Raw genomic sequence first — 26,516 nt, forward strand, 5'->3', positions numbered from 1 at the left:
ATAGCTGCAGTGCTGAAAGTGGGGTGTCTATACACAACCACAGACATTGCTCTGATGATGGCAGAGCATTTTTCACTGACCACTGCCAATGCCAGCCAGGATATGGTGTTTAGCCACTACCGTGCAACTATAGAGAGGGACAGGGTGGACTTCACATCCAAAAGTTCTGAGCCTTACAACTGTCCTTTCTCTATAAGGGAGCTGGCATCAGCACTGCCAGAGACTCGTGATACAGCACCTGGTCACGACCAAATCCAGTACTGCAAGCTTCAGTGTTTGCCAGCAGTGTCAAAGGAAATCCTTCTAGAATGTTTTAATTTGATATGGCAGACAGGACACTTCTCCAGCTGTTGGCATTGCCTTAATGACCTGTGTAGAAAAGACCTTGGAGCAAACAGTTAACCATTGTCTGGTCTTGTTGTTAGAGACCATGCAACTCCTTAGCCACTCTCAGAGTGGATTCTGGAGATTTCAGTCCACTGTCGACAACCTGGCCCAGCTAGAGGCAACTATTCAACAGGCCTTCCTACATAAACAACACTGTATCAGAATATTCTTTGATAGCAGTAAGGTGCACAATGCTACTTGGAGACACAGTATTCTCCACAACAGCAACAGTGGAGTTTTCATGGCCACCTCCCAATTTGCAAGTGGTCTTTCCTGTCTCAGTGGTTTTTTAGGTACTGATTTGGTAACAAGCTATCAGATTGTTTTAAGCAATGGTGTCCCTCAGGGTAGTGTGTTTGAAATGTTACCCCTTTGCTATAGACAGCCGGCCGGAGTGGCCAAGCAGTTCTAGGCACTACAGTCTGGAACCGCATGACTGCTACGGTCGCAGGTTCGAATCCCGCCTCGGGCATGGATGTGTGTGTTGTCCTTAGGTTAGTTAGGTTTAAGTAGTTCTAAGTTCTAGGGGACTGATGACCACAGCAGTTAAGACCCATAGTGCTCAGAGCCATTTGAACCATTTTGCTATAGACATAAACAGTATGACATCTACAGTTAGGAGCCGTGTACAATGCTCCCTATTTGTGGACAGCTTTGCTGTTTTCTCTTCCTCCTCCAGTGTTGTAACAATGACCCATCAGTTTCAACTTGCAATGCAGAGGTTAGAGGAGTGGGTTGCAAAGATGGGTTTTCAGTTTTCATTTTAATCATGCTCATTGTATCTTTAATTTATCTGAGTTGCATATGAGGGATACCATTTTCCATTTTAAAGACTCAGTGAGGCTTCTGGGCCTCATTCTTTATTCCAAATTGTCATAATTGTCACACCTGAGAGACCTGAAAGCCAGAATGCTGAAGACACTGAACATGACAAAGTGGATAGGACGCATCTGTTTCTTATGGCTTTTGTGCATTTGCAGCTAGAGTATGGGTGCAGAGTGTATCAGCAAGGCCTTGTTATTTGAAGATCATTGGTGCTCTCGACCATAAGGGTATTCGGCCAACTCTGGATGCTTATAATACCGTCCCCATGCCCAAACTCTATGCTGAGGCTGGTGAACCACCACTTATAATCTGATGGCAACTCCTCGTGGTGCATGTCATGTAAGTTCCTTGCAGCTCCGAATTTACCTGCATACCATACTGTTGCTCATCCACCTCTGGAACATCTTTTCTCCGAATCTCCATAAGCAATAAGGACATTTCAGATCACTCGGTGTGGAGCAAGCCAACCCTAAACCCAGGGTTTTAACTATCTGCCACACTGATTACCGCAGAGGCTTAGCGTATTTTTAGATCTGGTGCAGGACAGGAGAGATTGCACTCCTGCATCCCTGTATGTTCTTAATACATTATTTTATTACATTTTAAGTGAGCACCACAACTCCACAGGTGTCTTCATGGAAGAGTCAAAACAGGGGGATTCTGTTGGTTGATCTGTTGTTTTCCCTGAATGTGTTATCAAGGTCCAACTGCCTCAAGGCTTTACTGTTTTTGACATGGAATTATATGCAGTCTTATGAGTACTAGAACAGTTGAGATGCGCTTCAAGTACTAAATTCCTTGTCTGTTCCAATTCTCTGAGTGTCCTTCATTCTCTACAACTCTTGTACTCAGCAGAGAGAGTCATCCAGAATATCCAGGATGCCTTCCTCCAACTACAAAGGCTGAGGAAGGAGGTGAGGTGTCTTTCTACTGGGTACCAGGTCGCATGGGAATTGCAGGGGACTGAAAGGGCTGACATAGCAGCCAAGGAGGAGTGTCGCAATTCTCAGTTGTTTCAGTATGCCATCCCCCTGAATGCTATTTACATCACTGTTGGGATACAGAATCATGTGTTGATGGGAGACGAGTGGCTAGAAGTGTAAAATAATAAGCTGCATCTCTTAAAGCCTGCTTTTCAGCCATGGTGTACCTCCTTTCGACCTCAAGGATGGGATGAAGTCCTAGTCACTCATCTTCACATAGGCCATAGTCTTCTGACACATGGCTTCTTTCTCCAGCAAGAGGACCCTCCCACATGTGGTGCTTGTGGCATGTATTACACTTTGCACCCTACTTTACTAGACTGTGTTTTACTTTCACACAAGGAGGCAGTGTCAGATTTGCCAGCAAATCTTCCCTCTACTTTAAGTGACGTTCAAATGAATGAAGTGCAGCTTTTAAGGTTTTGTGATATGTCCAAATTGTTTCTGAAAATTTTAGGAAGCTGTTTTTAATTTGTTAGCAGGGTGACTGGTTCACCCAACATTTTTGTAAGTGGTAAGCCAGTTACGCTTCCCTGTGTCTTTCTTTTAGCACCTGTATGGTTTTACATCTGTTTTAATGCCAAGTGTCAGATCTCCCACTCTTTCTAAGTTGTCTTCAGGCATGTGAGATAGATTGATTGTGTGAATTGATGGCAGGTGAGGACGGAGTGAGTGAATGAGGGTCATTTTATAGATTTCCTCTGCAATGCATGTGACGAGTTTAGGAATTTTATCCACATTCATTTGTTTTAGTGAGCACCTGTAAGGTCCAAACACACACACTAAGAATACAAACAACAAGAAACAGTAACAAAAAGTATCCAGTTTGGTAGCCACAAAAGGTGGTTATATTTTAAGTGATTACTTATAAATATACATTATTGTTCATTGGAGTTATAGTTTGTTGCTTACTTTTTTTTTAAGCATGACAGTTCACTTATCACATTTAGTGTTTCATCAACTGGTTCAGCTATTTAATCATTTTAATCATTCATTTTTACTGGCTTTTTTACTTTTAAGAGCATTCTCTTTTCTCTTTTACTGCCATGTTCTGTGTAGCTGTGATCTTCAATTTGACTGTCAATGCTTTGTAGCTATTGCATAGGTATTGATATTTATGAAACATTTTTCATTTTTAATGACACTGTACACTTACATTTACTCAGAACATTACTTATTCTAGAATGAGAATTTCACTCTGCAGTGGAGTGTGTGCTAATATGAAACTTCCTGGCAGATTAAAACCGTGTGCCGGACCGAGACTCAAAGGTAGGAGACGAGGTACTGGCAGAAGTAAACCTGTGAGGACGGGGCGTGAGTCGTGCTTGGGTAGCTCAGTTCGTAGAGCACTTGCCCGCGATAAGCAAAGGCCCCGAGGTCGAGTCTCGGTCCAGCACACAGTTTTAATCTGCCAGGAAGTTTCATATCAGTGCACATTCCACTGCAGATTGAAAATCTCATTCTGCAAACATACCCCAGGCTGTGGCTAAGCTGTGTCTCCGCAATATCCTTTCTTTCAGAAGTGCTAGTTCTGCAAGGTTCGCAGGAGACCTTCTGTAAAGTTTGGAAGGTAGGAGGTGAGGTACTGGCAGAAGTAAAGCTGTGAGGATGGGGCGTGAGTCGTGCTTGGGTAGCTCAGTTGGTAGAGCAGTTGCCCGCAAAAGGCAAAGTTCCCGAGTTCGAGTCTTGGTCCAGCACACAGTTTTAATCTGCCAGGAAGTTTCATTACTTATTCTCTTGCTTAGCAGGTGGTAACATTCACTAGGTAGCTTCTTGCTTTCCAGATTGAAGTAGATTTGTGGCAACCATTGACCACTAGAACACTATCATTCAACTTTGATGTTATGATCTTTACCTCTGCTCTATTTGTCATTGTGTCTGCATGCCATTATGAGTTGTTCAATTAATGAATCACTTGTTGGTGACTTACATCCTCTGCCATATCATCGTTAGGACTGGAATTACCACACTGGTGACCACGACAATGCTGATAAACATCATTTTTGATATCTACAACATGGATTTGCACTTTTTCATGGACTGAAAATGTGGTTCAAATGGCTCTGAGTACTATGGGACTTAACATCTGAGGTCATCAGTTCCCTAGAACTTACAACTACTTAAACCTAACTAGCCTAAGGACATCACACACATCCATGCCCAAGGCAGGATTCGAAACTGCGACCAGAGCAGTCGTGCGGTTCTGGACTGAAGTTCCTAGAACCACTTGGCCATAGTGGCTGGTGACTAAAATGTGGCTATCTTTTGTTGGACTTCTATGTTTGCCAGTTTTACAGCTTGTCACATCTGGATGTAGTGTATTGGAAGTGTGTGATTAGTGTATATTTTCCCAATCTGAATGTGTACAGTGCTACATTTGACTACATTCCATGAAACATTATTCTGGTGTTTATTTAGTTCTGTGTGTGTGCCTTATTAACTATAAATCCTGCAGCATACTATGTGTTGAACTCTGTGCTACCCCATCACATTGCACTGGTAGACTGTGAATCTCAAACATGTTGTCCTCCACATCATACTGTTAAACTGGAGCAGGGCAAATTGCTACCTTACATGACTCAAACGGACAATCTAACCCTCCAACCACACAATGGCATGAAAACACTGCACTGACTTCAGTGTTCCCACATGGTAATGTTGATTTCACCACTTTGCATGTTGCACAACCTGTTGACAATGTTCTGGACCTGATATTACCTTGCAATGTACAACTACTATACTTCATATTTTGCTTCTGCCACTCAGTGGCCTGGGATCTGTGCACTATTTTCCTTCTATGTATATGGTCCACTTCCCAGCTCCATATGACTTCTCAGTTTTCACATTCTGCACCTAGGGCAGTACCTCTTACAACGGACAGCTGCACTTCCATGCCGCCCACATTGGGGTCCCCTGTCACCCCCATGTGAGCCTTGGATGACAACACATTGTGTCCATTTTCTGCACATCCATGCAATGCTACCTTTGATGGCCATGGTAACCCCTGCTGCACCACCTATCATGCTATCGCAACTACTACATCATGTGCTGCATGTGGTCATCACATCAACCTCCTCACAATGACCTTGGGTAATGCCTCACTGGGACACCTGCAACTGTTCAATCAAGATTTTGCCACTTTCAATTGTGTACTGCTTTCACTGATCACCACAGGTCCACCTCCTACAATAACACCTACACAAATGGCTTTATCCAGCAGGTTTCCTAATTTGCCTCAGTTACTGAAGGGTAATCCACATACAGTATGTGGTTTGCCTTCACAGATAACATCTTCAGCCTTTACGGCATTATGGACAAATACTAGTTAGTCATTTACACTACAACACGAACCTTATCAGTGACTTGGTCCTCTCTATGCCTGCCCATCACAAATATTCTGTGGCTAAAAGTACTACTATTGAACATATGTCACATCCTCCTTCCAATGTCATGCGTCATCATGATGAGAACTTATGATTGACAGCTTCATCCCAACTTTGGCAGCACCTTTACATGTCACTGGATGTCAAATTCATGCTGAACATTGTGTTGTGGACATTGTGGCTCATCAAACTTCCATATGAACTGCAATTAGAATTATTGTTAAATGTGTCTGTTCCACTGGAAAATAAGTTACATCTCGTGGATCAAACACATAGCACCTAGCAGCACAGATGCATTATTGTTAGCACAAGTGGTCATTTGGATGTAAATTTTGGCACTACAGGTGCCCCCCCCCCCACCACCACCACTACCACCACAATCAGGCCACACAAAAGCAAACACAGTTGCCCAGGATGAGACACAGCCATATGGTGTCAATCTTCATGCACTAACTGCACCAACTACTCAAGTACTTCTAAACTCTACCAAGGAAGCAGCCTAACAGCACAACACCTCTGTGCAGACTCCAACAGAGGCCATGCACGTGATATGGCTTACTCCCCAGCCTGTGCACCCCCTCTGCCAGTCCCACGCTAATCTGAACATGCCGTTTGTAACTTCCACTCATCCTGCACAGTAAACTCCACATGAGCACCAGTTTAGGCACCCCGGCCTGCATCCCTTCTACACCATGCCTCGTCAAACAACAATTGGCCAATGACTCTACATCTTCCAACAGTCGACTTTATGTTCGCATGATATGGCTTCCCTACTGGTCGCATGATACATTTGAGGATGCCATTTGAACTTCTACTTGTAGCGGTTCTGCCTGTTTTATTTTCTTCCTTTGCTGTCCTTAGTATCAATGTACTGCATTGCTACGCTGTTGAAAAAATGGGGTTTGTAATTTGGACACTGATTATGGTAAATAATGAAGCTGACAGATGCACAGTTAGGCATCATAGTCTATTACTTTCACTTTTCACAACCCCCCCATATACACATTTAATATGGCCTGTGCACTATTGTTCAACTTTCGATAAGCCTCAGTAATAGTTTGCAGGCAAAAATTCACATACTGATACAACAGTTTCCTGTTGAATATCTATGAGCAGTAAATACCCACAAAGTTCACAGTTCTTGAAGAATAGAAATGTACATATGGAGCAGACATGGTCATTGCTTCAACACATGGCCTATTGGTGTAGCATTTATTTCACTGTTAAGTTGATGCATTGTTGTCATTCTAAACAACACAGGTTCCTCGTCTGAAACTCAGCCATAGGCTGCCTGTCTCGTGACCAAAAATTGGGCCCTCTTATATCATCACAATAATAGGTACTGAAACTAAACATTGTTCAAAGTTAAATTTACTGAAATTACAATTAAAACTTAACTCCTTAAATTAACTGAATACATAAAAAAAATTGTGTCTTCTTTATAATTTCTTCTACTGCAAGAGTTAAGCCAAATTATTTGTTTAAATCATGACATTAATAAATGTGTTGTTGTTGTGGTCTTCACTCCAGAGACCTGTTTGATGTAGCTCTCCATGCTACTCTATCCTGTGCAAGCTTCTTCATCTCCTAGTACCTACTGCAACCTACATCCTTCTGAATCTGCTTAGTGTGTTCATCTCTTGGTCTCCCTCTATGACTATAACCCTCCACGCTGCCCTCCAATACTTGATCCCTTGATGTCTCAGAACATGTCCTACCAACCAATCCCTTCTTCTAGTCAAGCTGTGCCACAAATTTCTCTTCTCCCAATTCTATTCAATCCTCATTAGTTATGTGATCTACCCATCTAATCTTCAGTATTCTTCTGTAGCACCACATTTCGAAAGCTTCTACTCCCTTTTTGTCCAAACTATTTATCGTCCATGTTTCACTTCCATACATGGCTACACTCCATATAAATACTTTCAGAAATGACTTCCTGACACTTAAATCTATACTCAATGTTCACAAATTTCTCTTCTTCAGAAACGCTTTCCTTGCCATTGCCAGTCTACATTTTATATCCTCTCTACTTCGACCATCATCCGTTATTTTGCTCCACAAATAGCAAAACTCATTTACTATTTTAGGTGTCTCATTTCCTAATCTAATTCCCTCAGCATCACCCGACTTAATTCGACTACATTCCATTATCCTATTTTTGCTTTTGTTGATATTCATTTTATACCCTTGTTTCAAGAAACTGTCCATTCCGATCAACTGCTCTTTCAAGTCCTTTGCTGTCTCTGACAGAATTACAATGTCATCGGTGAACCTCAAAGTTTTTATTTCTTCTCCATGGATTTAAATACCTACTCTGAATTTCTCTTTTGTTTCCTTTATTGCTTGCTCAATATACAGAGTGAATAACATCGGGGATATGCTACAACACTGTCTCACTCCCTTCCCAACCACTGCTTCCCTTTCATGCCCCTCAACTCTTACAACTGCCATCTGGTTTCTGTACAAATTGTAAATAGCTTTTCGCTCCCTGTATTTTACCCCTGCCACCTTTAGAATTTGAAAGAGAGTATTCCAATCAACATTGTCAAAAGCTTTCTCTAAGTCTACAAATGCTAGAAACGTAGGTTTGCCTTTCCTTAATCTTTCTTCTAAGATAAGTCGTAGGGTCAGTATTGCCTCTTCTGTTCCAATATTTCTATGGAATCCAAACTGATCTTCCCCGAGGTTGGCTTCTACCAGTTCTTCCATTCATCTGTAAAGAATTCGCGTTAGTATTTTGAAGCCGTGACTTATTAAACTGATAGTTTGGTAATTTTCACATCTGTCAACACCTGCTTTCTTTGGGATTGGAATTATTATATTCTTCTTGAAGTCTGAGGGTATTTCGCCTCTCTCATACATCTTGCTCACCATATGGTAAGAGTTTTGTCAGGGTTGGCTCTCCCAAGGCTGTCAGTAGTTCTAATGGAACGCTGTCTACTCCCAGTGCCTTGATTCGACTTAGGTCTTTCAGTGCTCTGTCAAGCTCTACAAGCAGTACCATATCTCCCAGTTCATCTTCATCTACATCCTCTTCCGTTTCCATAATATTGTCCTCAAGTACATCACCCTTGTATAGACCCTCTATATACTTCTTCCGCCTTTCTGCTTGCCCTTCTTTGCTTAGAACTGGGTTTCCATCTGAGCTTTGGTATTCATACAAGTGGCTCTCTTTTCTCCAAAGGTCTCTTTAATTTTCCTGTAGGCAGTACGTATCTTACCCCTAGTGAGATATGCTTCTACATCCTTACATTTGTCCTCTAGCCATCCCTGCTTAGCCATTTAGCACTTCCTGACGATCTCATTTTTGAGACGTTTGTATTCCTTTTTGCCTGCTTCATTTACTGCATTGTTATATTTTCTCCTTTCATCAATTAAATTCAATATTTCTTCTGTTACCCAAGGATTTCTACTAGCCCTCGTCGTTTTACCTACCTGATCGTCTGCTGCCTTCACTACTTCATCCCTCAAAGCTACCCATTCTTCTTCTACTGTATTTCTTTCCTCCATCCCTTTCAATTTGTCCCTTATGCTCTCCCTGAAACTCTGTACAACCTCTGGTTTAGTCAGTTTATCCAGGTCCCGTCTCCTTAAATTCCCACCTTTTTGCAGTTTCTTCAGTTTTAATCCACAGTTCATAACCAATAGATTGTGGTTAGAGTCCACATCTGCCCCTGTAAATGTTTTACAATTTAAAACCTGGTTCCTAAATCTCTGTCTTACCATTATATAATCTATCTGAAACCTTCCAGTATCTCCAGGCTTCTTATATGTATACAACCTTCTTTCATGATTCTTGAACCAAGTGTTAGCTATGATTAAGTTATGCTTTGTGCAAAATTCTACCAGGCGGCTTCCTCTTTCATTCCTTCACCCCATTCCATATTCACCTACTATGTTTCCTTCTCTTCCTTTTCCTACTATCGAATTCCAGTCACCCTTAACTATTAAATTTTCATCTCCCTTCACTATCTGAATAATTTCTTTCATCTCATCATACATTTCATCAATATCTTCATCATCTGTGGAGCTAGTTGGCATATAAACTTGTACTACTGTGGTAGGAGTGGGCTTCATATCTGTCTTCGCCACAATGATGTGTTCACTATGCTGTTTGTAGTAGTTACCCACAGCTTACCCACACTCCTATTTTTTTTTATTCATTATTAAACCTACTCCAGCAATACTCCTATCTGATTTTGTTTTTATAACCCTGTATTCACCTAACCAGAAGTCTTGTTCCTCCTGCCACTGAACTTCACTAATTCCCACTATATCTAACTATAACCTATCCATTTCCCTTTTTAAATTTTCTAACCTACCTGCCCGATTAAGGGATCTGACATTCCACACTCCGACCCGTAGAATGCCAGTTTTCTTTCTCCTGATAACAATGTCGTCCTGAGTAGTCCCTCCCCAGAGATCCAAATGGGGGACTACTCTGCCTCTGGAATATTTTACCCAAGAGGATGCCATCATCATTTAACCATACAGTAAAGCTGCATGCCCTCGGGAAAAATTACAGCTGTAGTTTGCCCTTATTTTCAGCTGCTCACAATACCAGCAGAGCAAGGCCGTTTAGGTTAGTGTTACAAGGCCAGATCAGTCAATCATCCAGATTGTTGCCCCTGCAACTACTGAAAAGGCTGCTGCCCCTCTTCAGGAATCACATGTTTGTCTGGCTTCTCAACAGATACCCCTCCGTTGTGTTTGCACCTACATTACATCTATCTATATTGCTGAGGCATGCAAGCCTCCCCACCAACAGCAGGGTCCATGGTTCATGGGGGGGGATTAATAAATATTGTTATACAAACAATACTTTTGACAAAACTGAAAATTACTTGGAAATTAATTAAGGGCTGGTTTTGCTAAAATGTTTCCAACCTGAGCCAAACAGATACTTTAAGAATACTAGCATTTTCTCTCCCAAATGTTTACAATTATTACAGAATTTATGTTTGTTTATATGTCAACAACAGAATTTAAGTTACGAAACAATCACTGATTTAGCCCTATAAAGAAAGATACTAACTATGAATAGCCAAAATAAATTACAAATCAATTACATACATAAAACTAAGCTCAAAATTAGATCTGGTGTTATATTCTTTAAAACTGAGGGCCAACCTTTCTCTTTTATCAAAATACAGTTTGTACTCACGTATGCTAATGGCAAATAGTTAAAAGTAACAAAACAAATTTAAGGAGGCATATGGCAAAACAAGAGGGGAAGTAAAATTGTCCCAGCTTGCTTGTAGTCACATACTCGCCCTGCACAGTAAACTATTTATGTGCACAAGTTTACGCACTCTGGCTTACACACCATCTACATCAAGCCTCATCAAACAACAATTGGTGAATGACTCCTCATCTTCCAGCGGTCATCTTTACATTACAGACCATGTGTCAGGCCTTCGATTTGTTATCAACACTGGCACAGAGGCTAGTATTGTACCTGTGGCATTGGCCCTCCCTTGCAAATTCCCTACCAAACTGTTGTGCTTGGTGAAAAATGCTTGCATCAAAGTCCTCAGCACTGTGGATCTGAAAGTTCATCTCACATCTGAACTGTTTTTCCCATCAACATTTCACATTGCTGATGCCAACGAACCAGTGCTCAGCATCAACTTCTTTACAGATTTTGGATCTTCACCCAACATCTCAGGACTCCAAGATCAGTGACATCTGTCTCTCCAGTGTCTCATCCCAGTGTGCTCTCCCCTCATGCTCTGACGAGTTCTAACAACACATCAATGGCGGTGCTCTCTCATGTCATGTCCCACAGATTAACACATCATAAGTCTAATCAAATGCCTTAACCCCCAAAAGTTATGACTTGCAAAGCATTAGTGAAGCACTCAACATCTGAATCACACACCCATCAAACAACAATTGGGCTTCCCCCACACACCTTGACCAGAAGAAAAATGGCTCGTTTTACCTATGTAGGAATTACTGTATCCTGAACTCTTTAAATGTCATTAGATAACTACTCAATCCCTGACATCCAAAACTTCACTCAATTGCTTAATGGTGCATGGGTGTTTAATGTCCTGGACTGCCACAAGGCGTACGACCAAATACCTATGTTCACTGATATCATTCCAAAAACCACACTAATCACCCTCTTTCAACTTTACGAATAGTGCTTTATGCCCTATGGCCTCACAAATGCAGCCCAAATGTGGCAGATATTTATTGTCTACTTGTTCAGTCTGCATTCATATATGCTTAACTTGATGACAATTTGATGTTTTTGATTTACCATTAAGGACCATGAACAGCTTCAGTCACAGTCCATGTTATGTCTCACTGCAACAGTATCGAGATCAGTCATGAAATGTCATAACTGACCCATGACAGTGTCACCTTCCACGGTTACACTGTTCTGTCTGACAGCATCTAACCTACGTCGAGCTAACTGACAACCTATCTTTACCTTTGGACTCCCATGAACTCCTTGGTATCATAAATTTCTATGGCCACCACTTCTCACATACTGCCTCTATCCAGGCCCCCTTGCTGATGTGCTCATTGTTAATGACACCTCAGGCACTAGGAAGATGCCTTGGACGGACAGTATGATCACAGATCTCGAGTAACTCAATACCACCCTCACCTATGCTGTCACAAAAGAATCTTTCACCCTCTCAGCACAAATGGTCAATGTTTGACCATGAACATCTTGGGGTCTATGAGACAATCAAACACTTCCATGACAATATCAAGGGACACAAATTCACCATCTTTAAAGATCATTCCCCACTGGCTGACGTCATCCATAACCCTAGAAAGAATTTTCCACCTTGAGGGCTATGACACATGGACCTCATCTGCCAGTATTCCACAGATGTACAGTATATAATCAGGACCACAGCTTATTTTTCTGTGTAAACATTAGTTTGACTCCCCTGTACATGAACAAATCAGTACACTTAAAGACAGATGATTCTGAGCTAGTCAAAATGTTGAAGGACACAAAATGCTCATTTATGTTCAAGTGTCACCTACTCCTGGCTTCCCCCATATCCCTCATGTATGACACCCCAACAGGCATGCTCTGCCCGGTCTTGCCTGCCCCTCTCTGCCAGACAATCTTCATGTAGCTACATTAACTGACCAACCCGGGCATCAAAGCTGCCACAAAGCTAATCACTGAATGTTTCATTTGGTCAGGAATAAAAAACAATTGTCACACTTGGATATGTGCTTGTATACTGTGTCAGAGGAGTAAGGTGGGATGGCACACCCAGCCCCTCTTGGACAACTCACTATCCCCAAGGGTCACCTAAGCCACATCCATATTAACACTGTAGGAACATTAGTACCCCCAAATGGTTTTCACTATATTCTGTCTATCAGCGACCAAGTTATGAGGTGGGTTGAAGTGGTGCCCCTCTCTGACATTACAGCAAAAAACATTGCCCAGGCTTTCATTAACTCCTGGATTGCCCACTTCAGCTGCCCCTCCTCAATTACAAGCAACCAGGGCCGCCAGTTTGAGTCCTCATTCTTCTCTAACTTTGCAAGCTGCACGATTTGACGAATTTCACTCCACCGCCTACCACCCACAGTGCAATGGTCCATGGTATGTTGAAACCACACACTTAAGACAGCACTCTTATGCTATGGAACTTCCTGGTCAGAAGCACTACCATGGACCCTTAGGGATAGATGCTACCTACAAGGATATTCTCCAGGCATCACTCACAGACATCTTTTACAATGAGCCCACTGTCCTATGTGCCGCATTTGCTGCCCCTCTTACTACCACACAGGACCATGATCTCCCAGCACTGGCTGATTGCATACGTGCACAGAATGCACACATCCATATGCCACCCCCACAGCCACATTCTCTACCCCATGTCTTTGTCCACAAAGAACTGGTGACTTACGATTATGTGATGCTCCAAGATGACTCTATCTGTGCATCACTCCTGCCTTTTTACTTGACCAATCACAAAGTCCTTGCTTACAGAGAGAACACTTCCTACATCATACTTAATGGCAATGGTCAAACGCCTCATCTGATCGACTGAAACTGTCCCAGTTGCTCTCTGACAACCTTACTCAGGCTGCACCTATGTTCCTTCAGACCTGTCCCATGACCCCTGCCCACCTTCCATGGCCTCAGCTGCATCTTTCAGTGATCCAGTGTACAATATGTGTGTTGTTAGTGACTCATTCCCCCTCAAAATTCCCACCTGGCCCCCTTGTGTTTAGAGTGACATGTGTGACAGTAGTGAAGTACTGTGTGTCATTCCCATCTCTACCTTTGCACACCCAGTTCACACTGTGTTCACTGCCAACATCACAGATGTCAACATTGACAACATTTTTGTTGAGGTCAGGAACAGCACAGCCTTCATCTTTGTCATGTCACCAGTGCCTCAAGACAATGCCTCCACCATGCACATCCAGATCTTGAACTCTTTTGAGCTTCTTCCCAACAGTGACCAGGATTTTATTTTGATGAAATTTTCCTCTGACGGCTGACTCTCCGTCATCATCCTCATTTGACTCCAATTACAGATATCCCTCTAACCAACAACCTCCCCCACTCACATCTAGGACATCCACTGAAGTGGATATGAGATTTTTTTATCGATGGCATTGTCTGCTCTGCATGTCCTCTGTGCTCTACACTTCCCAGGGGAGAGCTCTGTGGTGACCATCAACCAATGGAACACTATCATTCATCTTTGATGTCATGATATTTGATTCACCTCTCTTTGTCTTTGTATCTGTGTACCATTACAAGTTGTTCAATTGCACTGTGCTTCCACAATTCATTAAAGTTTTTGATAATGAATCACTTGTTGGTGATTTCCATCCTCTACCATATCATCTTTAAAACTGGAATTACCACACTAATAAATATTGACAATGTGGTAATGATGCTTAATTGTTCCCAAATTTCAGTTGTGTGGGAGAGAATTATATACAACAGCAATGGCACATAAACAATTTAGAAAAATTGCAGAAAGAATAGTTTCATTTTATGTACGACAACTACACAAGTCTGATGTTACCTTAACATCTGCCTTTGTTTTCTCAGTAACCTCCATTAAAAACTCAAGTTCTCCGCCATGCACACTTTGCGCACTGTCCATCAGATTTAAAATTTTCAGATCAACTTCAGCACCTAAATTGTCAATGTTTGATATAAAACAGTACTTGCGGCCCTGAAAACAATGGAAGTACTGAAAGAAACTATCATTAGCCACTAAACTAATACACAAAGATCAATTACATACACAATGCACTGTAGAACATATAATGACACTAATGACAAAAATTATAATCCTGTTTCATAAAACAAATCTTCATAAAGGTAAATAAGGTTAAAAATTCTATACATCAGGCAGCAGCAGACAAAAGGTGACACAAATGCTAGTCTTTGGAACCACAGATTTCCTCATATAGTTACAGAGGAGATATGTTGGAGGAAACAAAATGTTCAGGCTTAATAAGGAAGTCATTAAAATTTTAGATTAAGAGAGAGTAGCACACAGAGCAACAGGATTACTACTTTCTGAAGCATCCCTATCATCCTCCACAGTAATTGTTTCACAGACATTTCATTATTACGATAATAAAGTTATCAATAGGTCTTTATGTTACAATACTGACTACACACATGTCCTGTCAGCAGCCAGGATTTTAGATTTTCAAAATTTAGACTATAACAATGGAAATTAATAAGTGAGATACAAGAAGAAGATCAACTGAAACTAGAAGCAAAAACAATGTCAAAACTGACAGTTTTGAGAGAAAGTGGAATGGAGAAGAAACAGTCAATAGAATTGCAGTAGATACTGTACTATACTACAGGGTAGTGCAGATAAAAGTATCCCGTGTCAGTGTGAAGGAAATGCAGTGAAATTAGAGAGATGAAGAGCTGAAATGTACTTACCATTTAATTACAATGAAAAATACAGTGACAAACACACTTACAGAAGATGTTGAAAGTGATCCCCTGCGATGTCAATACAAGGCTGTGCACATCTAAGCATATTCAGATACTGCCAGTGTATAAAGTTCGAATATTGATGGCAGCAACTTCACAGCTGATGTTGTCTTCAGTTCCGGTATTGTGTACGTGGATTTGTTTCATAGACCTTGCTCTCAAAGTGTCCCACAGGGAAAAACCCCTTTTTGTTAGATCCAGCAAATATGGTGGCCATAAATCTTTGCTGACAGTTTGTTCCTCAGTGAAAACATCACAGACTCATTCCAGGGATACTATATTGCTGGAAGAAGCAGTATTGTGTATCATATTCAGTGAGTTGAGCACAAAATGTATCAAAAATTTCCATATATGCAATTGCATTGAGGTTAGTGTCAAAAAATGTTGGTCCATTGATGCATGTTCCTGTTACACTGCACCAAATGCTGATTTTTTCATCACAGAGTGGTTGCTGAAACACAATATTAGGGTTCTCTGTTGCCCAATACCTTATTTTCTGTGAATTCACATGGCTGGAGAGATGAAACTCTGCTCTATCACTCATGATATAATCAAAGGATCTAACAAACCATCGATGATGCTACGCAGAAGCCACAAGTGTAATTTACACATTTCTGATTGTCATCCTCTGTTAATTGCTGCACAACCATCACACGATATGGCTTAAAATTAAGACTTTTCAATATCTGCTTGCAACTCCTCCTACTTACATGTGCCTGTTGTGCCATTTTACGAGTAGACTTCTTTGGGCTCTGGATAATTCTTGCAAAGGGTGGCATACAAAGAACGTGGGAGATGAGAATGGAGAGGAGATGATAGGACAGAGAGGGTGGAAACTATTGGGTGGAGGGCATGGGGACAATATGTTACCATAGGTTGAGGCTGGGATTTTTATGGGAGTGGAGCATGTGTTGTAGGGACAGCTCCCACCATCTGTGCACTTTAGAAAAGCTGTGATGGAGGGCAGGATCCATATAGCTTGGGTAGTGAAGCAGCCATTGAAATCAACAATGTTATGCTCCAATGCTTGTTGTGCCACAGGTCAGTGTACTTAGCTCTTGGCCATAGCTTGGCAGACAGTGGTTGGTAGTCGAACAGCTGTGCAATGATTGCAGCAGAGCTGGTAAATGATGTGGCTGCTATCACAAGTGACCCAGCCCCACAATGGGGTGGAATAAACTTGTGACAGGATTGCAATAGAAAGTGCTGGTTGGGTGGGTTGGGCAGATGTTGCACCTTGTCTTCCACAGGGATATGATCCTTGTGGCAAGGGATTGAGACTGGGTGTGGCATAGGGATGGATGTTGTGGAGGTTGGGTGGGTGTTGGCCACAGTTTGGAGGTGGCTGTTCATCCTGGTGGACTGTGGTTGGTGGTCATACCCATATAAACAGCTGTGCAATGATTGCAGCAGAGCTGGTAGATGACAGGGCTGCTTTCACAGGTGGCCCAGTCCTCGATGGGATAGGATAAATCTGCGGCAGAATTGTAATAGAAAATGCCGGGAGGGTGGACTGGGTAGGACCTGCACCTGGATCTCCCCGAGGGATATGATATTTGTGGTAAGTGTTGTAACTGCGACCAGGACGGTCATAGGGTAGCAATGACGGAAAGCGCGGCGGGACCCGCGGAGAGGCACGCGAACAACAACACAATGGAAGAGGACAGACACTACCAACAAAGGACAGAACAAATACAACAAGACTGAACAACAGAGTCACAAGTAAACAAACGTGTCCACTTGTACATGAACCAGGAAGCAAGCAGTCTAGCGCAAAGCGAGGTATAAACCGACGTAAGCAAGATTAGACTAACTGGCTGAGCGAGAGGCCAGCGCTTAAGTACGCTATTGGGGGCGCCGCTATTGGCCGCTGAGACCACGTGTTCAACTGTGGCACCCTCACTCTAAAAGCAGGCCAGGAGGCGTGCGTTGCCACCGCTTACGGCGCGATGGTGCCGAGACCTCTATGGGTCTTCGACGTCCATGACATGTGGCGTGGATTCAAATTCTGCAGCGCGCGGTACCAGAGTAAGAGTTTGGGATGGGGAGCGGCATAGGGATGGATTAGGATGTTGTGGAGGATGGGTGAGCGACAGAATACCACTTTAGGAGTGGTGAGAAGATTTCTGATAGGATGTCCCTCATTTCAGGGCATGATAATAGGTAATCAAAGCTGGAGAAGGATGTGGTTCAGTTGCTCCAATGAATGGTGAAGAGTTGGTGAAGGGAGTGGTTGGTATCTTTGGCATGGAAGGCTAGATTGTGGGCAATTGGTTGGAGGTGTTGGTCAATGAAGGCCAAAATTCTTTCAGTAGGGACACGGTCACTAGCCAGAATTGTTGGGTTTGTGAACTTTGGGGAGCATTTAGAAGGTGGGTGTATGGCGCGTCATAGGAGTGATTCAGGGAGGAGGTTGTGGCAGGGCCTAAGGCTTTAAACAGGGATTGTAGGTTGTACTGGACTTCTTGATGGGATCACTCCAGCAGAGTTCATGGTTGGAGGAGTCAAACAATTGGTGGAGGCCTTCTGTCAGGTAGACACTGTGGTTCATAACAACAGTGATGAGACATTTGTCAGCTTCCAGGATGATCAGGTTAGGATTTGTTTTGAGGTTGTGTTTGGCTATTATTTCTTCTGCTGAAAAGTTGGTGTTCTGTGGAAGGATGGTTGGGCTACATTAGAGGTAAGGAATTCCTGGAAGGTAACGAGAGAGTGGTTAGGTGGGGGGGAATCATGGTTGGATGGTGTTATGAACTAGGAAAGACAGGGTTCAATGTTGGAATTAGGTTGGTTTTGGTTGGAGGGATAGGTGGCAAAGAAGTTCTTTCTTTCAGGGATTGGGAGAAGAAGAGTGGTCTTTGACAAGTCCAGCATGGTTAAATTTGGGTTTAGGTTTAAATATGAGGCTTTTGGACAGGACTGAGACTGCTGTGGAGCTCACGGTTTCAGTGGACAGGTTAACAGTGATATAGAAATTGTTTGGTTCTGGATTTGATGGAGTCTTGGCAGGGCATTTTGGGGAATGTGGCAAGTGTAAAGCTTGGCTAGGCAGGGTTTAAGTGCTATGAGCGGTGGACGAGAAGGAACAGTATGTGTAGGATATGAGTTAGATAGTTGTGGCCCGGTACAGGAGTAGTAGGTCAGCAGGTTGGATAACCTGTGGAGATGGTTCAGAATGGTTCAAATGGCTCTGAGCACTATGGGACTTAACATCTGAGGTCATCAGTCCCCTAGAACTTAGAACTACTAAAACCTAACTAACCTAAGGACATCACACATATCCATGCCTGAGGCATAATTTGAAGCTGCGACCATAGCGGTCACGCGGTTCCAGACTGAAGTGCCTAGAACCACTCGGCCACACTGGCCGGCTGTGGAGATGGTGTCTGGAATGCTCCTGCAAGTGCTGGAGAGCAAGTGATGCAATTTTATAGATGTAATGTCTAAGCACGGATTGCACAGTAGTAGTATCTTGTAGAGGGAGTAGAGGTGGTTCTGGGATGCCTGCGCCATTAAGATGTGTTTTTGCAGTACCAGGATTGTGAGGTCCAGGGACTGGCAGATTCTGGAAAGGTGAAGTCACTGTGAAAGGAGATTGGGATCCAGAGAAAGAAATTTTTATGGTTAGGCTGTTTGGGGTGATTCCATGGTTTAGGTAGCATTTGAGAGATAGAATGTGGGACTGGGTTTTAGTCACGGAAAGGGATATTTTCTAAACTAATGCAGAAAGATGGAGCAGGGGTCAGTTGTGGTAGGAATGGTGTAAAGGAAGCGGGAATGATGAGGAAATGGGAAAAACAAATGTTGGTGATTGTGAGAGGAGCTGGATAAGAGAAAAGATGTATAAAAATACATAAATACACATGGAAACGTGCACCGATATGCAAAAATAAGCACAAGTACGGAAAAATACGCAAAAATGCTGAAATTGCGTGAAACACTGTAAAAATATGCACGAATATGGTAAGAATGTACAGAAACGTGGTAATAATGGAACGGATGAGGTATGGGAATGTGTGTGTGTGTGATGGGTTAGACTGAGGGCAGGTGTGTAAAATAAAATGCTCAAGTATTTCAGGATTAGAGATGAAGTGGGATCAATGGAAATAAATATAATAATAACCTCAGAGGAAAGAATCTGGGGCATCAGATGCTGCATCAACAATCCACGCAGTAAAGAAGCCTGTATTATGTGTAGACGATTATCCACAGAGTGTGGCTTGGAAGTGGAGGTGGTTTGGAAGGTGGTAAATAAACACAGGAAAGAAAAGGGAAGAATGGACACTCAGAAGAGTAATGCCAAAGAGAAGAGTAACAAAGGGAAATGTCACTGGCTTGTAGGATGGCAGAAAAACCATTCAGCAAAATTAAACTCCAGGAAGGAATCTCAACAACATAGGGAAAGATAAAGAGCTACTTATGGTAAAGAAGACACGCTAAGTTGCAGATAAGCACAATTACAAGAACTTACACATAGCCTTCTGCCACAGTCTTCATCAGCAAAAGAAAAAGAGAGATACGCACACCAATTATACACAAAAGCAAGCATAGCGCATGCAGACTTGACTGCCAACTCTGGCATCTCAGGAGAGAATGCAGCTGTCATGTGGGATGGAAGCAGCAATCTGGAGGTGCAGGGAAGAGGAAGGGGTAGTACAAATGTGTGATGTTTTCCTTTGTTACTATTATCTATAACATTACTCCTCTCAATGTCTGTTCCTTCTCTTCTTACCTGGGTTTATTCACTGTCTTCCAAACCACATCTACTTCCGAGCCACATTGTATCAAAGAGCATCCACACACTATTCAGGCTCCGTGACTGGTCAGATTGTTGATGCAGTATCTGATGCTCCAGATTCTTTCCTCTATTAGTTATATTTATTCTTGTTGATTCCACTTCATCCCTCATCCTGAAGTCCTTTAGCGTTTCATTTTACACACCTGCCTGTGCAACACAACCTTGTGATCTTGACCTAATACATTCCCCCTCCTCCTCTCATCTCTTATCGTAACACACACACGTGCTCCCACACCTCATCCATTCCTTTTCTCCCATGTTTCTGTACATTTTTAATGTATCTGTGCGTATTTTTACATGTTTTCAAGTTATTTTGCATATTTCTACGTATCTGTGCGTATTTTTGCATATCAGTGTGCGTTTCCATGTGTCTTTACATTTTTTTTATGCGTATTTTCTCTTATCCACCTCCTCTTACAACCAGTAACAGCTATTTCACCCATTTCCACATCATTCTCGTTTCCTTTACACCTATACTGGCACAATTGAGCTTTGCTCTATCTGCACCAGTTCATAAAGGTATCCCTTTCCCTGGCTAAAACTCAGAATCACATACTATTCCTCAAATGCTACCTGAACCATGGAATCACCCCAAACAGCCTACTCACAAAAATTTCTTTCTCTGGATCCCAAACCTCCATTCACAGTTACTTCACCTTTCCAGATTCTGCCAGTCCGTGGCCCTCACAATCCTGTTACTGCAAAAACATATCTTCATGGCACAGACATCCCAGAACCGCCCACCTCTGCTCCCTCTGCAAGACACTACTACCGTGCAATCCCTGCTCCATACATCACATCTCTGAAATTGTATCACTTTCTCTCCAGCACTTGCAGGAGCGTTCCAGACACCACCTCCATAAGTTATCAAACCTCCTGACATATTGTTACCACCTCGGCCCACCATTATCCAACCCATTTCCCTTCTCGTACACTGCTCATAGCCCCTAAACCCTGCCTAGCCGACCTTTTCATCTTCCCAAAACTCCCTGCCAACATTCCACCAAATCCAGAAACAAAACATTCCTATGATGCTGTAGTTAACCTGTCCACCAAAACCTTGAACTCCATGGAAGTTGAAGTCCTATCCAAAAGCTTCACCTTTGGCTCTACACCCAAATTTAACCATGCTGGACTTGTCAAAGACTACTCTCATACTCCTGATCCTTGCAATGAAAGAACTTCTTTGCCACCAATTCCTCCAACCAAAACCAACCTAATTCCAACTGTGTCTCCCAGTTCATACCATCGTCCAACCATGATACCATGATTTTCGCCCCTCCCACCAACTTTTCAGCAGGAGAAAGAACAGCCAAACACAACCTCAACAAAAAATCCAAACTTAACCATCCTAACAGCTGACAGATGTCTCATCACTGTTGTTATGAAGTGCAGTGACTACCTGACAGAAGGCCTCCACCAATTGTTTGACTCCTCTACCCATTAACTCTGCCAGAGTCATACCTCCCAGAAGGCCAACACTACCTACAATCCCAGCCTAAAGTCTTAAGCTCTTCCCAGAACCTCCTCCCTGAATCTATTTCTCTCTGCAGCCCTATGATACTCCACACACCGACCTTTCACATGCTCTCCAAAATCCACATACCCAACCATTTTTTATGAATCATTGTAGCTGGTTATTATGCTCCTACTGAAAGCATTTTGGCCCTCATTGACCAACACCTCCAACCAGTTGCCTGTAATCTAGTCTCCCACGTCAAAGATATCAACCACTTCCTTCACCAACTTCTCACCATCTGCACCCCTTAACCTCCTGTATCTCTACTCATCACTGTTGATGCCACCTCCCAATAAACCAGTATACCTCATGCCTATTGTCTTAACTCTATTGAACACTACTTTCCCCCTTGTCCTTCAGGCTCCAAACCCACTACCTCATTCCTCATACATCTTAAGAATTTTAGCCTAACCCACAATTACTTCTCCTTTGAAGAGGAAGTATATAAACAAATGGGCAGCACAGCCATGGGCACCCTCATGGCTTTGTTCTATGCTAATCTGTTTACGGGCCATCTAGAGGAGACCTTTCTAGCCTCCCAAAACACCAAACCCCCTAGTCTGGTTCAGGTTTATTGATGATATCTTCAGGATATAGATTCAAAGTCGAAACACCCTATCTTCATCCTTCATGACTGCAGCACCTTCTCTTCCATCTGCTTCATCTGGTCCTCCTCAACCCAATGTGCTACCTTCCTAGTCATTGACCTCATCTGTGATGGCTCCATCTGCACATCTGCCCACATTAAACCCACCAACCACCAACAGTACCTGCATTATGACAGCTGTCATCCCATTCACACTGGAAAAGTCCCTCCCACACAGCCTGGCCATCTAGGGATGGTGTATCTGCAATGTCAAGAATTCCCTTGCTAAGTATGCTGAGGCTCTCACCAAGGCCTTCACACACGTGCACTATCCACTGGGCCTAGCAATCAAACAGATCTCCCATGCCATTTCCCCTCACACCCCCAATCCTTGCACCATCCCCAAGAGCCAGCCACAAAGGAGTGTCACCCCAGAGTGGAACAACTGAACCACATTCCTTCACCAGAGTTTTGATTACCTATGTTAATGCCCTGAAATGAGTGACATGCTACCCAAGATCCTTCCCACCCTCCTAAAGTAGTGTTCCATCATCCATCCAACCTCCACAACATCCTAGTCCATCCCTATGCCACTACCAATCCCATCCCCTTGCCATAAGGATCATCTGTCTCTGGAAGACCCCAGTGCAAACCTGCCCAATCCAACCACCAGGCACTTCTTATTCCAGTCCTATCACAGGTCTGTCCTACCCACCCATCAGTGGCTGGGCCACCTGTGAAAACAGCCATGTCATTTACCAGCTCTGCAATCACGGCACATCTGTTCGTATTGGTGTGACTACCAACCACTGTTCACCATGATGAGCAGCCACCTCCAAACTGTGGCCAAGAGCAAAGTAGACCACCCTGTGGCACAATATGCAGCTGAGCATAACATTCTTCATTTCAATGGCTAATTCACTATCCAAGCCACCTGGATCCTCCCCTTCAGCCCCAGCTTTTCCAAATTGCACAGATGGGAGTTATCCTTACAATACATTCTCTGGTCCCAGAAATATCCTAGCCTCAACCTATGGCAACATATTGCCCCTTAGTCTCTACCCCACAGTTTTCACCCTCTCTGTCGTGTCATCTACTCCACATTCTCAACTCTCACCCACTTTATTTGCTGCCCTTTGCCAACTCACCCACCCATCTTTCCCTGCTCCTCTTCTTCCTCACTCCTTTTTTCCCCTGCTCCTGATCCACACCCTCCTGACACTGTGTCTGTTGGCATTCCAGTCCCTGCACACTCCACCAGACAGCGTTCCTCTCTCCCCCACCCATATACTACTATCCCTCCCCCTCCCCCTCCCCCACCCCCTCCACATTGCTGCTTCTATTCCACATGACAGCTGCATTCTGGCCCAAGCTGCCAGAGTTGACAGTCACATATGCGCAATGTGTGCTTGCTTGTGTGTACGAATGGTAGGTGTCTCTCTGTTTCTCCTTTGCTGATGAAGGCTGTGCCTTTTTTATGTTAGTAGCAATCTATCTTTCGCTACATTGTTGATATTCCTACCTTGTGTTTCAATTGTTTGAATGTTGTTTCAGTTATTGCAAACTTATAAAAGGAACATTAGTCAGTGTGCAGGAGGTCATGAATTGAGTAAGATGTGTGTCCAAAAGTGTACCACAGATGAATTAGCACACATTACTAGTAGTACAATGTGCTGGGTTTTATCTGTATTTCACATTCAGGAGATCATTCTGTAATTTAGTGACTGTTTTTGATTATTAATTGGGCAGTAAACTGTATGAACTGAGTCAAATTATGATCATTTACTGTGACAATTAGGTCAAGCTGAACTGTTTTACCTCCAGCTTATACTAACCGTGCACATCATTTTCATTTTGATGTAATTGTCTACTTGGAAGGACAGTGTAACTGGCAAACATGTTAATGATTTCTTGCACATGTCACTTGTTGTGACTCAATATGTCTATGTTCGGTCACTACACTTGAACAATAATATAATGGGACACCAGTTGAGTGTAGTATGTGGCTAACCATTTATTTGTCCATAAATAATGAAACTCAATCTGGCCATAGACTGTAGATTATTTGACATGAAAAGTGCAGTTAAAGTGTTTGGACTGTAACTTTGTGTGAACCATATCAATTAAAATAGCCTACTTTCAACAACCACTTTTCAGTCATATTTGACAGAGGTGCAGCTACCAAGGGCAGATTAGCACAGGTAAATAAGGTCATGTTACAGGCACAAGCAGTGGACAGATAGGGCACAGAATCAGTTATGGTGAATAGTACAGTGACAGGGTTTACAGCAGCAAATGAAGTTTAAGTATAAATCACAAATAGAAGATGAAGAGGCCGAAAAGCTAATAATCACACGTAATTTGAATGTTGCAACTGTGGAAGGAATAGGAGAAGGAGATTAGTGTTTAACGTCCAATTGACAACAAGGCCATTAGAGACAGAGCACAAGCTTTGATTAGGGAAGGATGGGGAAGGAACTCAGCTGTTCCCTTTCAAAGGAACCATCCCAGCATTTGCCTGAAGCAGTTTAGGGAAATCATGGAAAACCTAAAGTAGGACATCCAGATGTGGGTTTGGATACTAGCTGTCACGGTGCCACCTGCTTTTATTTCTTCATTTGTCATTTGTTGTCCTCGGTGTCAATGTACTGCATTGCTACACTGGCTGAAAAAATGGGTTGCGGATTCCGACACTGGCTACTGCAAATTATATAGCCGACAGGTGCACAGTTGTGTTACACAGTACTTTTATTTCACTGCTCACAACCCTCCAATAATGCACCATTATATGGCCAGTGTACTATCGTTTAACTTGCCATAAGCCTCATTAATAGGTTGCAGGTGAAACTCCAAATATTGCTACAATAGTTTCCTGTTGTACATCTACGAGCAGTAAAACCTAACCAAAAAGTCCACAGTTATTGAAGAATAAGCAGGTACATATGGAGCAGACATTGTCACTGTTTTTGCACATGGCCTAATTGTTTAACACTTCTTCCATATTTAATTTGAAGCACTGTTGTTGTTCTAACCAGCACAGGTTACTTGTCTGTAACTCAGCCATGGACTGACTGTCTCGTGACCAAAAATAGGGCCCTCATAGATCATCACAATAATAGGTGCTGAAACTACACAACAAAGTTAAATTTACAGAAATAACAATTAAAACTTAACTCACTCAATTGATTGAATGCATTGAAAAATTGCGTCTATTTAACAGTTTCTTCTGCTATGAGGTTTAGTCCGAATTATTTGTTTAAATGGTGAAATTAACAGACATCGTTATGCAAACAATACTTTTGACAAAACTGTTAATTACTTTGGAATTAATGAAGGGCCGGTTTTGCTAACATCTTTTCAAATATAGTCAAATAGATACTTTAAGATTATTAGTATTTCAACTTCCAAATGTTTACAATCATTACAGAATTTATATTTGTTTATAGGTCAACAATAGAATTTAAGTCATGAAACAATCACTTATTTCACCCTATAACAAATGATACTAACTAGGAATAATCAGAATAAATTAGAAAATCAATTACATACATAAAACTAAGCACAAAATTAGATCTGGTATTATTTACTTTAAAACTGAGGGCCAATCTTTCACTTTTGTGGAAATGCAGATTATATTCACGTATGTTAATGATAATTAGTTAAAAGTAACAAAACAAATTTAAGGAGTCAGATGGCAAAACAAGGGGGGAATTAAATTATCCCAGCTTGCTTCATCACATCGTCCTTACAAATGTGAGTGAAGCGTGCTAACCTCTGTGCCACCTCACTCAGTGGACAGAGTAGAAAACAAGAGTTACAAAAGAATGAAGTCTTGGCAGTGGGAATGAGAGGGAGGAAGACTATTGAACTCTGCAATAAATTTCAGCTGGTAATAGTGAATGTATTGTGCAAAAATCACCAGAGGACAAGGTATTCTTGGAAAAACACTGGAAATATGGGAAGATAACAACTGGATTACATCACGGTCAGAAAGAGATTCTGAAATAAGATATTCGACTGTAAGGCATACCCGTGAGCACATAGACTCTCAGATCA

The 26,516-nt window shown here is 42.4% G+C and overlaps 1 protein-coding gene across 1 annotated transcript in view; it reads right to left on the reverse strand.

Moving 5' to 3' along the window:
- Nucleotides 1–26,516, reverse strand: part of LOC124593779 (UTP--glucose-1-phosphate uridylyltransferase-like) — a 146,603-nt gene that overhangs the window by 103,700 nt on the left and 16,387 nt on the right. The window contains exon 3 of the mRNA XM_047132128.1: nt 14,620–14,772. Coding sequence (XP_046988084.1) covers nt 14,620–14,772 — 153 coding nt within the window. The remainder of the gene's footprint in view (nt 1–14,619; nt 14,773–26,516) is intronic.

This window comes from Schistocerca americana, chromosome 2 (genome assembly GCF_021461395.2).
Source record: "Schistocerca americana isolate TAMUIC-IGC-003095 chromosome 2, iqSchAmer2.1, whole genome shotgun sequence".
Taxonomy (NCBI): Eukaryota; Metazoa; Arthropoda; class Insecta; order Orthoptera; family Acrididae; genus Schistocerca; species Schistocerca americana.